The sequence below is a fragment of the Adiantum capillus-veneris genome, chromosome 13 (assembly GCF_014529385.1).
Source record: "Adiantum capillus-veneris isolate H3 chromosome 13, ASM1452938v2, whole genome shotgun sequence".
NCBI classification, from domain to species: Eukaryota; Viridiplantae; Streptophyta; class Polypodiopsida; order Polypodiales; family Pteridaceae; genus Adiantum; species Adiantum capillus-veneris.
Window position 1 is genome coordinate 487,986 of NC_140943.1, and position 15,728 is coordinate 503,713.

The following is a 15,728-nucleotide window of genomic DNA, read 5'->3' on the forward strand; positions in this document are numbered from 1 at the left end:
CTTGGCGACCTTCGACCAGATGGATTTTCCAAGAATCCTCATGTACAAATACATAACAAGTAGGGTTCTGAGTGTCAGCAAACAAATGCACCACAATGTGCTTGCAACCCACTGCATCCGGAGGCGTCACGTTGAACTTGGCCAGAGGCCAAAGTGTCTGCACCAGTTCTATCACCCCTAAGTCCCTTGTGTGGTGTGAGAACTCAGTAGCCCGAGTTTGGAGCCAATCAAGAACTGTGTGCTGGATCCACTTTGTGAGATCCCTATCGCACAACGGGAAGGAGAAACCCACCTTTGTGTCCAAAGCCTCAATGCCTCTAGCTGCGAAAGAGGACATAGACTCAAAAGCAAGCCTCCTCTAGGTCAGGAGAAGAGTCACCCAGAAACCTAGTGAAACCGTAGTCCAAGAAGTCCCAGCGTCTGCGAATATCAAAGCTAGTCAAACCTCTAGGGAGTGCTGCAAAAGGAGAAGTCTGCACAAAGAAAGGCGGCGTCAAGTGGGGCTGTCCCTCGTGAGCCACACAGCTCGTAGCGAAAGCACTACCAAGAGATCGCCTCGCGGCAGACGCGTGGCCAGTCCCCATCGTTTGTGGAGAGGTGGAGGGGTTTGGAGATGAGGCTGTGGGCCTCATCGGGGAGAGAGGAGGGACGGGAGGCGAAGGTGGAGGTGGGGGAGGGGGAGGAGGCGGGGGAGGCGGAGTGGCTGCGTCTGAGGGAGGAGGGGGTGGAGGTGGAGGAACTAAAGTGGATGGGGCCTCCTCAGGCGGGTCCTGTTGAAGGGGGTCAAAATGGTTCCCAGTCAAAACCCAATGTTGTTGAGCTGAAGAAGACCGGTCACGAGGGGGAGCAGTGGGGCGAGCCCGCCCCTGTCAACGGCGGCCAGGGCACCTGTTGCCAACCATTAGCTGTCTGATCGCTGGTCTCAGTCGAGGTACCAGCGTGTGCGTCATGTGTGTCTGGATGCTGGGCTTGCTCAGTCTTAGGAGGCTGCGCATGCGTTGTGGGTCGAGGTCCTGCGAGGACATGCCTTTGCCAAATGGCCCATTTGTCTGCAAATGAAACACTGATTCGGGAGGCCCGAATACTCCACGCTCTGGCGGAACCAACCCCCACTCACCCGAGGTAGTAGGATGACCTTCGAGAGGGTGTGGGTGTCCCTAACCAGAACACGTACTGAGGGGATGCCGTCCGCCTTGGCAGCTACTAAGGTTGCTGTGCGAGGTGTCTCAAGGACAATCCCAATCTCTGAGCCTATCCTGTACAAAAGTGGCAGGTACTCCCTCCTCAAACCAAGAAAGTAGACGGAGATGGGAAGGTTTGCCTCCTCTACCAGAACATATGTAGCTGGATCGAAATCATGCCTCCACTATCGAAAGTGGGCTCGAACTGCTTGGATGGCCAAGGGGCTCATCGCGATGACCTTGGACGCCATCTCGGAAGTCTCGAACTCTATCTGATAGTAGCCGCCTTCGAGGAAGTGAACATCCAAGATCTTGCCCACCTCTGTGAGAAGGTGGGCCTAGAGAAGATCACGCACTCCTCTGCCGAGAATCTTGCAGATGACGGAATTCGCCTGAAGGCGTTCCACCACTGCAGCTAGGCTCGCTTGCTCTGTCGGTGTGAGAGCAAGTCGAATGGTGGGCTCAGCGGGGTCGGGCGAGGGTACTTCATCAGAGTCCCTTTGTGGCGGAGCTTGAGCCTCCATCTATGTCTGCTGCTAATAGAAGAGCGGTAGGGATGAGGGCGAGGCCCAGCCTTGCTGAAGATAGCCCACCGAACCACGAATATGCAGCAGGGCGAGTCCCGAGCAAAACCAAGGGGGGGAGGGGGGGGGGGGGGGGGGAATTGTGAGGGGGCTGGGGGCAGCGAGCGGAAGGGGAATAGGCGGCAATGGCGAAAAGCAGGAGGCGGGGGCGTGCTGGCTGGAAACTGCAGCGCGCAGCGAACTGTTATTAGCAGGCGGGGGCAGCGCGCAGCAGTGACAGCGCACAGCAGGGGAAGGGGCAACAGGTGCTTGCGAAGGGGGGGGCGCGTTAGCAGCAGCGAGCAATCTCAGGAGGTGGATATGTTGTAAAGACTCTCTTCAGATCTGCCCCCTACAGGCCTGGTGCTGGCCTCTTGAGCACTTTCCCTTCAGGAAATTCCCTCTGCCTACATTTGCATATTTTTTGCAGATTCATATTTTTTTGGCTAATGGTCTGATTTGCATATTTTGGAGGGGATTTAGGGGGGAGGATTGGGGGGGGGGGGTGTTACAGAGGAGATCTAGAGGCCCCAGATCATGTGAGATTCTACACTCCATACCCTGTTAGGCATCCAGTGACATCACTGGACGAGTTCCCTTCCATTTGGCAGGCATTATATTGCTGTTTTTTTCTCTGCTTTTAGCCGTCCGGTGGTTGTACACAGAGAGATTTACTATTTTGGGCCCTCTGCATTGCTCTGAGCTGTGTTGGGAAGGTAGCTGAAATATGTGTTACAGCGTACACTCTCTTGTCATTCGTGTTCTAACAAAATCAACAAATGTTCTCTGAATTTGGGAGAGTCAAAGTGTTTGCAGTGCATGCTTCAACATGGGGTCAAAACACAGTTTGTGGTAAGGTAGGCACTTCTCAGCCTTCTTTTGCTTACGATTTATGGGTATACTTGCGAGACCGTGCTTTCATTGATTTGGACAAATTTTGCACATCTTTTCTCCAAATTCAGTTGATCCATAGTGGTTGCAATCAAATATGTTAACCTGTTAGTTTAACAAACATCCAAGGGTAAATAAAATTGCTTTGCATTCTTTGGATGTACAATTTTCAGTTGAGAACCTTGGTCATGCCTTTCAGGTTTTCACGTCTCCAATAATTGAGCTTGGTAGGGCTGCATTTGCTCTTGGTCGAGGAGAAATGAGAACGAGGGTGAAGAAGGGCTTTTTTCTCTTTCAAGATGAGATCTCTAATTTGAAAGATGCATTCAATGGAATGGCACACCAAATTGCTAGCCATCAGTATACACTTGAGCATAAGGTTGTACAATGTGTTCATACAAAGGGCATCCGTCCCTCAGTAGTAAAAGCTGAACTCTTATTTTGTGGTTTGTTTTACAATACAGGTGAGAGAAAGAACATCAGATTTAGCCCACGCCAATGATGTACTTGCAATGGAAATTGAGGAAAGGGGGAGAATAGAATTAGAGTTAGAGAAGGCCAAGGATATTGCTATGGCAGCGGACAGATCTAAGTCAGAATTTCTGGCAAATATGTCTCATGAAATCAGGACACCTTTGAATGCCATAATAAATTTTACCGAGTTGTGTTTAGACACACAAATCACACCAGAACAGCAGGAACATCTTGATTATGTATGGATCAGTGTTGTGTAAGCTTGGAGAAAATACTTGATTTATTCTGCATGTACAAATGTTAAAGTTTGTTTGTTTTACTTGTTTTAGGTACGGTTTGGTGCCCAACATCTACTACGGCTTATTACAGATATCTTGGACTTCAGCAAGATAGAAGCTGGAAAGTTGGAGATGGAGGAAATCCAGTTCTCGTTGTTTGAACAGCTGGAGCAATCTTTGTCTGTGCTAGCTGCACGTGCATGGGAAAGTGGCATTGAGCTCTGCTGTGATTTTAGTGCTGATGCACCTGATCATCTTGTAGGTGACCCTGGAAGGCTTCTTCAGATTTTTGTGAACTTAATTGGTAAGTTAGCAAAACAGAAACACATTTGGTCAGGACACAGCATCAGAGAGTACTCATGTGCCCTGTATTGTAGGTAATGGAATCAAGTTCACTAAAAGAGGAGAAGTGGTGGTTTCTGTCTCTGTAAAATCCAAGGCTGAAAATATGGTGGAGCTTTTGTTTGCTGTAAAAGATTCAGGTATCATTGTCTTTTCTTCATACGTGTATCTACTCTTTTTTTTCTTTAAAAAGAATCAAAGCTAGGACTTTAGAAATGCATTTAAAAGTTCTATTATCTCCTTGATTTTGCAGAGATTTGACACATTTTGTTTCATGTGAAGGCTTGGGTATACCTCACAGCAAGCAGTCTTTATTGTTTCAAGCTTTCTCACAAGTAGATTCTTCAACTCAAAGGTATTTCATTAAATCTTTGGAAAAAAAACTATGCTGCATCACCATGTACATGATAAGCCACTGCTAGAGATTGGCATCATGATCTAAGCCTGTCCCATGCATCTTGCCTCTATATGCTACAGTTGTACAATGCGCATGCTCGGTGGATGTGTATACTGAGCCTAAAGTTCTACCCTCTCTCTCTTCCACTGCTTGTTTAGAGAGGGCTTTGGAGTTTGGACCACTCTCCAGAGTCATGGGGTACGAGGACCAATGAATGCCTGGGTTTATTTTGCTCGAGCTGCACAGACACAGAGAGAGCCTGATGAGAGGAGAAGCTAGCCAGTCTCAGAGACAGATCACAGACTTCTTTAGAGCAGACACTGGACACTCGGAGGAGCTACTACCACAACGGAGCCCACATTCGCCTCGCACCAGAGACACGTTGATCGACCGAGCGACCAAGCTGGGGAGATCCAGACACCCACGACTGCGGAGGACTACACAGTATCGACGGAGGCTGCATCAGAGGATTCAGATCACTTTGGCCCGACATGCACGATGCCCGGTCAGACTACTGACCATGGAGGAGATTGATGAGACCCGCCAGCGACCGATGTTGGATCTCCTGTGATTTAACTAACCCAGCTAGCTGCTTAGTTCACATCTAGCAGTTTAGGATTCCATAGTATTCTTATTTTTGTTACTCAGACTTGGTATCAGATCCACCACATTGTCACTTTCTGGTCTCATAGGTCACTTTGGCCTTTTGAAGACGTTAATATAACATTTCATTTCATTTCTACAAGATACGGGGCCATTTTCATTCTCTTTTCAGAGAGAGGTGTGGATTGTCTAGAGTTATTAGATACCAGGATCTAAGATGCCTTGCTTTGTGTCTTTTAGAGCTGCACATACACAGAGGGGGTTTACTGAGGGGGTGAAGCGGAGAGAGACAGTCCCATGGACAGATCATAGACTTCTTCAGACTAGCTACGATGCAGCCAGAGGAGCAGCCACCTGAGCAGATTTTAGAGTCCACCCGTACCAGAGGTAAATTGATTGACTGAGCCCTTGAGCTCTGGATATCGAGACGCCCATGACTATGAGGGGCATCATGACATTGACGAAGATTATAGAAGAAGATCAGAACTACTCTCCAGAGTACTTACCATGGATGACATTAACGAGATCCGTCAACGACTGATGCTCGACATCTTGGGATGACAACGACGACGATGATGATTATGTTTTTACCCTCGTGATCCTCACAAGATTGTATCTTTGTTTTTGCTAGAGAGCTCCTAGGCACCCCCTCATAGTGCCCCACACTTCTATTTTAGCTTTCTTTGCTTTTATTTTCAGTTTCTCTTAGTTTCTTCCAAACACTTTATTAGATGCTCCCGAGATGTAATTTTTTGGGCCTTATAAAGACTTATTTCATTTCATTTTATTTCATTTCTCTCTCCAAGACACAAAAGAAAGTTGAGGCGGCCGAGAAGTCATCTTGGGTCGAGGTCATTACCAAGACACAAAAGAAAGTGGAGGCGGCCAAGAAGTGGATCGAGGTCGCCAAGAAAGAGAAAGGTAAAGAGGCTGCTTCTACACCTACCATCGTTAACATGACCCTCGAAGAAGAGCAAAGAAGGCGGGTAGGTGCCTTACATTTGAGGGTCATTGGCTTCAAGGATGTCAACAATGTTGAAAAAGAGGGTCAGTGGCCTCAAGGATGTCAACAATGTTGAAAAAGAGGTCACAAGCCTCATGCCCATGATGGGGATGGACAAGCTGTTATACACAAAGGTATGTCGGGTGGGCAAAAAGTGTGAAGGCTAGGGAGATTCCTTAAAGGACAGACCACTCATACTACGTTTCCCCTTCTTGGAAGAAAAGAAAGAGATCTTGAAGAAGAGGCCAATCCTCAAGAAGACGGGCATTTTTCTCGATGATGATCTCACCCTCTCACAGTTGGCTCACATAAGAGAGGTGATGCCATAGATTATAGTAGCAAGGGCGAAGGGAAAGATTTCCTTCTATAGAGATGGTCGGGTGGTGATTGTAGGCCAACGCTCGACATGACGGTGTAAGACTTATGAGACCATACTGAAGATGGCAGCCTGGATCTGTAATGGATCGTATACCTTTGAGGATAGCTTTCGGGATAGGGACATTATATTCTCCTTAGAAACTCATCAGGCCCCTAGATAGATGATGCCCAATATGACGGGATAGCTGGGAGACAGCTTGCCAGACAGAGGATCGGGGGGAGTAGCAATATTATTTAGAGAGGAGCTACAACGACTTCTAGACATTGCACGAAGAGATGATCATGCTAGATACATGTGGGTGAGGTTGAGAGCGGACAAAGGACGATTTTTATACATTGTCATATGCTACTTTCTCCCAGTTAATTAGTCTATCTTTGGCCTAGAAGTCAATCCCCTTTCTCTATCCTAGACAATGACATATGGGAGTTTGCCAAGGATGGTGACATCCTCCTCCTAGGGGATTTCAATGACCGAATGGTGTCTCTTCTCGAGCAAAAAACGTTGGAGGCCCAGTGTGATTGCTTTGGGCTACTATCACCACCAGAGGAACACTGTCTGTTGAGGCTTGTTTTGACTATTCGAGAGCTTATGGACCAAGTTGCTATTGGCTACAAGTTTATGGAAGAAATCTAACCCTAATTTTGGTGCAGGTTTCAGGATTGAAAGCAAGTCGTCTTTTTGAGCTCGAGTGATGTCGAGATTTCTTTTAAAGTTTGAACTTTGTTTGAGAAATTGTTTGGTGATCCTTTTTAAAATTTGTTTGAAATGGATGGTATTTGTTTTGAACTTGTCTTGGTGCCGATTTGAAATGTTTGACTCTGGTATTAATATTGGTTTCAATGCTTGGTGATTTACTCCCGGGTAAGTAGTGAGAAATGCTGTTTTGGTATTTGTCTGAATCCCCGAACAACGCAGACGGGATGTCATTAAAGCGTTTCGTTGTATGCGGGAAAACCTCCGAAAGACGCATACGGGATGTTTGGTGAGCGTTTGGTTGCATGCTTGAACCTTCAAGGGACGTAGGCTGCAGTCTAGGGAGCGTTTGTCACAAGACGGGCACCACGTGCCAATAGAAAAGAACAGACTGAACAAACTTTTAGCACTTCAATAACAACTGAAACTAAAAGAGAGAGGGAGAGCACACGCGACAGGAGTGGCGAAATCCCACCCCAGAGAGAACTGACCCCAAACCATGGCGTCCCTTTCGGTATTTATTTATATTACTTGAACTCAGTACAATGCCGGTACTCACGCTCTGCACTTTCATCCAGAAGAGTGCCAGAGACTGAGCCCTCTGCACTTATTTAAAGGCCCTTGGCCTTGAAAAGCAATTTGCATGAAAAGCTTGAAACTCGAAAGCAACTGGCCCAAACGTTGGCATTGAAAATCAGCTAGCGTAAATCACGGAAATCCGTACAGGCTGCCACGTTAGCACAGTCAGCGTGAAACGTGGAAATCCGTACATGCTGCCTTATCAGCAAGTCAATGCAAAATCCGGAATTCCATACAGCTTTGTTATGTCAGCAGTCAACGTAAAACGTGGAAATCCATACAGTTTTTCCACGTCATGTGTTTTCCACGATGTTATTTGTGTGTGAGGGTCCAGCTTTATTTTTATGTCACTTGGGCCCCATCGGTTGGTGGGAACTTCGACTTCTTTTGCTTCTTAGGGTTTAGGCCCCTCGGTCGGGATTTGCAAGTTGGCTCCGTTCTTCAGTGGCTTGACACGTCAAGAATTTGTGACATTCCCTCTTCTTGAAAGAGGGTGATGGTCCTCAATTATCGTATATCTGCAAAACAACTCAAGTTAGCTAAAAAGTTTCAGAGGGACATTCCGAGGGACAATCGATTTGCTCGTTTTGTTAAGGAGTTGGCTTTTCCTTTCGGCTCTTCTGTTAAGGAGTTGGCTTCTCCTTTCGTCCAGATCGGAACTCTTGATATTCCGGCGTAGTAAAATTAGCCATCACACCCAGACCACACTAATCTTCCACGGGTGTCTTGATGCACTAAAATTATATACCCAAGCAATCTCATCCAATTAGAAATATTCAGTGGTTGGCATCACTATGCAACACAAATGCTCACATATGCATGTCATAGACACAACAAACGTCGTCGCTGAGCACTCCCTTGAGACAAACAGTTTGCGGTATGAAGCTACTCAACGACTACCTCGTCACTCCCCCGCAAATAACCTAAAAAGGTCCAGGCTAGGAGCTCAGAGGACTGGTACAACCAAACGCTCCCCAGACCGCAACGTGCGTCGCTTGGAGGTTCAAGCATACAACCAACGCTCCCTAGACATCCCGTCTGCGTCGTTCGGAGGTTTTCAAGCATACAAGGAAATGCTCCGCAGACATCCCGTTTGCGTCGTTCGGAGGTTTTCAAGCATACAATGAAACGCTCCCCAAACATCCCGCCTGCGTCATTTCGAGGTTTTCAAGCATACAACGAAACTCTCCCCTGATACCCCGTCTGCGTCGTTGCAAGGTTCAAACAATACCGAAACAACATTTCTCACTACACCCGGGAGTAAAATCACCAATCATTGAAACAAGTATTGAAATCAGAGTCAAACAATTCAAATCGGCATCAAGACAGGTCCAAAACAGATACCATCCATTTCAAACGAATTCCAAACAGGATCACCAAACAAGTTCTCAAACAGATTCTCATATAAAATTCAAATGTAAAAAGTAGTCTCGACATCAGTCGAGCTCGAAAAGTTGACTAACGTTCCATCTTGAGACCTGCACCAAAACTTAGGGTTAAATTCCTTCCATAAGGTTGTAGCCGACCACCACAGCATGGTCCAATCCGCTCTTGGACAGACAATGTTCCTCTGGCGGCTATGGTAGTCCCAAACCATAGCAATTACACCAGACCTCCAAGGTTATCAGCTCAAAAAGAGAGACGTACTGAAAGATGTCGAGGAATTTCAAGTTATAATCTGCTAGGGTTTCCATGGCAAGCATTTTAGGATATCCCACTTTGCCAGAAGCTGCCAGAAACCATATAACTTTGGGCAAAAATTTTCTTGAAAGCTTGCCAAGTCCTTGGAGTGTGCGGCTTGGTAGCTATAGACATCAACCTCTATATGGCACTGCTTTTGAGAAACACAATGATTTGAAACAAATCTTGGATCCTTCTCTTGCAAGCGATCTTTATGGCTTATGCCTTGTAAGACATGAGTGGTGAATATTGAAACAAGGATGGGAGTGGCTGATAAGTTCGGGGTCGGGACACGAATATTCTTCAAATAAAATTTTCAGTAGCCTTTGGAAGCTCCAGTTTCCTCTGTCTGCGTTTTTGTAGGACCGTTATGCTTTCACAAAAGCACATCCCTGATGCTTTGATACCACTGTCACAAGACGGGCACGACGTGCCAAAAGAAAAGAACAGACTGAACAAACTTTTAGCACTTCAATAACAACTAAAACTGAAAGAGAGAGAGAGCACACACGACATGGAGTGGTGGAATACCACCCCAGAGAGTATTGGCCCCCAAACCTTGGCGCCCCTTTCGGTATTTCTTTATATTACTTCAACTATGTACAATGCCGGTACTTGTGCTCTGCACATTCACCTATAAGAGTGCTAAAGACCGAGTCCTCTGCACTTATTTAAAGGTCTTGGCCTTGAAAAGCAATTTACGTGAAAAGCTTGAAACTCAAAAGCAAGTGGCCCAAAAGCTGGCGTTGAGAATCAGCTAGCATAAATCATGGAAATCCGTACAAGCTGCCACGTCAGCACAGCCAGTGTGAAACATGGAAATCTGTACAGGTTGCCACGTCAGCAAGTTCGGAAAATTCGGAATTCCGTACATCTTTGCCACGTCAATCAACGCAAAATGCAAAAATCCGTACAGTTTTGCCGCATCATCAATTTTCCACGTTGTCTTTTGTGTGTGAGGGTCCATCTTTATTTGAATGCTTTTATGTCACTTGGGCCCCATCGGATGGGGTCCCATAAGTTGGTGGGAACTTCGACTTCTTTTGCTTCTTAGGGTTTAGGCCCCTCGGTCGGGATCTGCAAGTCAGCTCCGTTCTTCAGTGGCTTGACACGTTAGCAATCTGTGACAACATTTGGTTGTATCAGTCCTTTGAACTCATGGCCCAGACCTTTTTAGGTTACTTGCCGGGGGGGGTGTGACGAGTGTTCCTTTTCACAATTGAGATCCGTTTATGAGTGTTTCGCGTGCAACGTAAGTTGTCACAAATTACCTCACAAAAAAAGGTAATTATGTCTAAAAATAATGAAGCAATTTATCTCCAAAACCTACATTACCAACCCAAATTCTAGTTTGCGCATCTTACATGATAGACGACAAGTCTGCTTATGAAAACCTGCAAAAAATTTATTTTTGGAGAAACTCACAACCATGGGGATGTTGGAAAATTTGAAGGACATTTCAAGAATTTATGACAAAATACTGGGAGTATTCTAGGAATTTTTGAAATTTGAAGGGTATTTTAAGAATTTCCACAAATTAGAGGGATATTTTGGTTATTTTTCCTAAAATTTAAGTTTTGAAACACTCTCTGTGTGTGTGTGTGTGTGTGTGTGTGTGTGTGTGTGCTAGCATGCACACAAACACCCACATTGCTGAATCTCTCATACATAATGATGCCAATTCAAAACATTATGATGCCCATTCAAAACCCATTGAAACTAGGCAATTTAGTGATTCGTGATTAGGTGCACATGACACCCAATGTTCAGATAGTGATTTAACATTAAAACACCAAAAGGTCATTCTACAAAGACACCCAATGGGAAAAGTGATAAACTGGTAGTTATACTCATCGATGCTTTCATCGATGCTTTCTATTTATGATCCACGATCCAATCTTCAAGCAGTAGAAGCTCTTTGTTTTTGATACTTTTCCATCCACCACTAAAAAATTGACAAAAAGATTGGGCTTGCTAGGGGCCATTGTTAGAAAAAAACCAGGATCCAATGTATTTTAACCAACTGAAATTTTAAAATCCCGGTTAGATTTTGAGCATGCCTTGAAGAAAACCAGGAAATTCTTAGAAGTTTTAGTGTAATTACCGGTAAAAGCTTCAAATTTTGAGCTAAAAACCGGGAGAATTTTAAGTATGCCCTTATTTTCTTCGGTTAGGAAATATGTTTTTTTCTAGCCCTGCTAGGGCCTACAACATTAGAGTGTTGGTTTAGCTGGGTGTGATGTATCCTAGGTTCAGTGTCTCTTTGAGTGTGGTCTTATCAACGCGATGGGCCATTTAATTAAATCGTGGAACAAATCCTACGTAGGCTCTAGGCTAGGTAGAGATAGAATTGCTGAAAAGCGTGCGCACGCGCACACAGGTGTTGGAACTGTTGAAGACTCGTGTTACACGGGGTGAGGGTCGATATTGATCCTAAGGGAGAGAGTGAACACGTAGCAGTGTTATGTCAAGCCCTGCCTGTGGGACGCATGTCTAACCTCACGATCCTATCTTATTGCAGTATTAGCGAGAACCACGATTATTTACGGAAGATATATGCGTGAAGGCATGTTTCAACACCGCAATCCCTTTGGAGGCAAAGGCCTAGGTGTTAGGGAGGTCATTATTGAAGAGTAACCTCTCTCTTCTTCATGATTGATTTTGGACGCCCCCTCTTGTTGATGAGTCTAGCAATTGCACTTGGAGCCGCCGTGTGTCCTATTTGCAAATTTCTTAGTACCCATGAAGTGTCGCGTGGGACCTAAATGACTTTGAATTGAGCCTAGCCAACCTTTTACTACTCGGATTTCAGTGCCGATTGGCCCGACCAACTCCTGGGGACCTGGCCTTCATTGTTGCTAGTGACATTGTCGGTTGTCGGCTGTTTCGCACTGGCCAGACAATGTCCTGACATTTGTGACTTAAAAAAGAGGGTCTCAAAAATTAAATAAAATACAGGGAAAGAAACCGGCAACTAAGGTTAGTGGTTGTCACTGTGTCGTCGTGTGTGTGTGTGCGGTCGTTACCAACCTCTGCCCGTCGCGCTAACCCCCTGCCCGCTTCCATAGTCCTTCGCCCTATCCACAAGGGCCACCAAAACCTCCCGCGGCTCTCCCTTCGCCGCCACACAGAGACACCACACACATATACACACACAAACACATGCACATATACGCGCACACATACATATACATCCATATCACATCCCGGTCATCACCATGACGGCTTTGGGTGGTTGAGCTTGAGCTTGCCCCACATTGAAGGCCCCCCTACCATGGCAAAAGGCGCCATCAAAGAAGAATGGCCAAGATGGATGACAATCTACACGCCATGATAAAAGAAAACAAGAAGATGACCGACTTTGCCATCAACAACATCATCAACCGCCTCTCCAAGCTCGAGAAAGGAGTAGAAAGAAGAGTGGTCAAAAGAGAGAAGCTAAAGAAGAGGAGAAAAGGAGGAAGCTTGAGGCATGGAAGAAGGCCCAAGATTAATGGACGAAGTGTTGGGTTTCAAGCTCACTTGGTCGAATCTGCGGGAACATTTTCCTGTGGCATGCAATTGCACATTAGTTAAGAGGAGCTTGCATGACTAAAGGAGTGGCTAATACTCATGGCCAAGGAATATATATATGTAAAAGGCTTTTATCAAATAGAATAGCGTTATTTTAGTTGCTGTGTCGAATCTCTCTCTCTCTCCCTCCTCTCTCGCTCGTTCTGTTGCCTTCTCTCTTGCCATGGCACCTCGCCATCATCCCGCATAGGCTAAGCCTAACACTGGTATCAGAGCCATAGGGCGTTGCAAAGGCGGTCGGGTAATTGTCTACAGGCAGTGAAGACGCAGGCGTCTCAAAGGGCGGTTGTTCCTGAGCGCAAAGGCAACATCTCAAGACGCACGCAGATGGCAGCATCTCAAGATGCGCGGGCAAAGGCCATAGGCGCAGAGGCAGCATCTCAAGACGTAGGGGACCTTGCAGCATCTCAAGACGGTGCCTTGGCAGTGTGCTTCTCAAAACGCAGCCCCTGCAGGAATTTCAAAACGCATGGCATAGCAGTTGTGTAGAGTGCGTTGGCGAGATCTTTTCAAAACGCTACTGCAAAGGTTGAGCTTGACAACTAGACTTCCTTGCAAGCATCTCAAAAGGCTGCAGTTGCTTCAAAACGCATGGCATAGCAGTTGTGTAGAGTGCGTTGGCGAGATCTTTTCAAAACGCTACTGCAAAGGTTGAGCTTGACAACTAGACTTCCTTGCAAGCATCTCAAAAGGCTGCAGTTGCCAAGGTGTGACTGTAGTAGCTTGCATGCACATAACGCTACAAGTCAACCTATAAACACGAAGGTAAATATGGTGCAATAACCCTCGTTACCAGGCTTCTTGAAAGCTTCAATATGGCATCGAAAATCGATAAGTTTAATGGATCCGGCTTCCACACCTGGCAAATCAAAGTAAAGGGATATCTGATGCGAAAGAATCTGTGGAGCGTCGTCAAGCTGCTATCAACCGACGAAGCAGGCACATCCGTTGCAGTTACAAGAGCACTATCTGTTGAGCAACAATGCAAGGACGAGCAAGCATTAGGTATTATTCTGACATCTCTTGAAGATGATTTTATTCATTATCTGGATGACATGCAATCTGCCAACGTTGCCCGGATACAACTAGAGAAGGTTTTTGGTGCTAACGCTAAGTATTCAATGATGAGTCTAAAGATGGAGTTGTACTCTCTTGCTATGTGTGCTGAGGAAAACATTACATCTTTAGTTAACCGACTGAAGAGTATTAAAACTCAACTTGTTTATGTCGAAGCCCCAGTGCCAGAAGAAGATCTCATAGTTGTTTTGTTAAAAAGTTTGCTTGATAAATTCCATCATATTGTTACCATTTTAAAGGAGAAAGATCCGTTGCCCTCCTTGGATGGTATCATCAATTCATTGTAGGAAGAAGAAAGAAGGCTATCCTGTACCAATGTCCCATTATTCCTAGTGCATATACTGTCTCCCATGCAGTATCTCCCATCAGTTCTTCTGATACTCCCAGTGCCTATGCAGTCATTAATTGTGCTTCTACCTCAGCTTCATCGCGACCATCCATTGGTACCAGATCTTGTGCCATTTATGGGCGCAACAATCACCAGACAAAAGACTGTTTCAAAAAGAATCCTTGTGTTCATTGTGGTAAAACAAATGACCCTTCAAATAAATGCTTTCAAGAGGGTAAAAATCAGATTCATGTGATTGAGGGAGACACTGAATCTCCAATATTTTCTGTTGACAATGATGTTTTTTAGATCAACCCTTTTTCTAGTCAAAATAAAATGTACGGGCTGTAGACACTGCCACACATGAGTGGTAAGACCTCCAAAATATCAGTTTTTTGTTCAAGTCCTATTTTGTTCTGCTTCTCATGAAGTTACTGGGTACACCTTAAACCCAAGGTTTGGCAGTGCACCAAAAACTCCATTTATTGGTAGCTAATTTTTCAACCTACACCCTATCTGTTCAAGGGGCGTTTTTATATCATAGCACCAAGTTAGGGATACACCAAAATCCTTGGTTGGGAGAGAACCTAAAACTAATGGTTGACGAGTACACCAAAAACTCGAGGTATCATGAGAGTGGTCTGTTTAGTTCGGGCTTGAGGGGGGAATTGTTGGGTTTCAAGCCCACTTGGTCGAATCTGTGGGAGCATTTTCCTGTGGCATGCAATTGCACATTAGGTAAGAGGAGCTTGCATGAATAAAGGAGTGGCTTTTATCAAATAAAATAGCGTTATTTTAGTTGCTGTGTCAAATCTCTCTGTCTCTTCCTCCTCTCTCGCTCGTTCTGCTGCCTTCTCTCTCGTCATGGCACCTCGCCATCATCCGCCATAGGCTAAGCCTAACACAAAGAAGAAAGAGGAGATGCAGGAGAGAGAAGGCCTCAATCGCATCCCTCACCCCCTAGGAAGGCCCTCGGTAAGGGCTTTAGTAAGCTCCTCTTTAATGGCCATCCTCAAGGCCTCAATTGCATCCCTCACCCCCTAGGAAGGCGAAATCAACAATGAAACAAAAGAGGCCATTAAAGAGGAGCTTACTAAAGCCCTTACCGAGGGCTTGGAAGACAAGCTCGAGGCCACGAAAGAAGAGTGGGTAGAAGTGGTCAAGAAGAATCTCAAAAAGAAAGCAAAAGAGGACGCTCACAAGGAAGAATCTCTTCTTGTACACACCATGCTTGAAGAGGAAAAGATGCGGCATGCTCGCTCCCTAAATGTACGAGTCACGGAAGAAGGGAAAGACTCCACCCATGAGAAAAATGACAAATCCCTTTGCACCAAACTTGGGTACAAGATAGAAGACCCAATCCCCTTCACCAAAGCTTGGCGAGCCGGCAAAGACCCCACCAAGAAGAGGCCTCTTATCCTTCAATTTTCATTGGAGGAAGCACGCACCCTTTTCATCCGCAAGAGGGTTATCCTACGAGGTCTCAGGGGACCACCCATCTACCTTGATGATGATCTCACAAAGATGCAAGTAGAACATAGAAGGGCATGCATGCCTCGAGTACAACAAGCCTGCAAAGAGGGGAAACGGGCCTCCTACCGTGACGGTCGAGTCATCATGATGGCAAGGCCGTAGCATAGGGACTCGCGGCCTATGGGACACTATACGAGGAGATACATATGGCTGT

General features: G+C 45.8%; 1 protein-coding gene across 4 annotated transcripts in view; it reads left to right on the forward strand.

Annotated features, from left to right (window-relative positions):
• Window positions 1–15,728, forward strand: part of LOC147443491 (uncharacterized) — a 172,506-nt gene that overhangs the window by 83,074 nt on the left and 73,704 nt on the right. For all 4 annotated transcript variants that reach the window (XM_086526305.1, XM_086526304.1, XM_086526302.1 and 1 more), the window contains exons 5-9: window positions 2,835–3,014; window positions 3,100–3,348; window positions 3,439–3,691; window positions 3,765–3,869; window positions 4,012–4,084. In XM_086526305.1, the coding sequence (XP_086382431.1) occupies window positions 2,835–3,014; window positions 3,100–3,348; window positions 3,439–3,691; window positions 3,765–3,869; window positions 4,012–4,084 (860 nt within the window). The remainder of the gene's footprint in view (window positions 1–2,834; window positions 3,015–3,099; window positions 3,349–3,438; window positions 3,692–3,764; window positions 3,870–4,011; window positions 4,085–15,728) is intronic.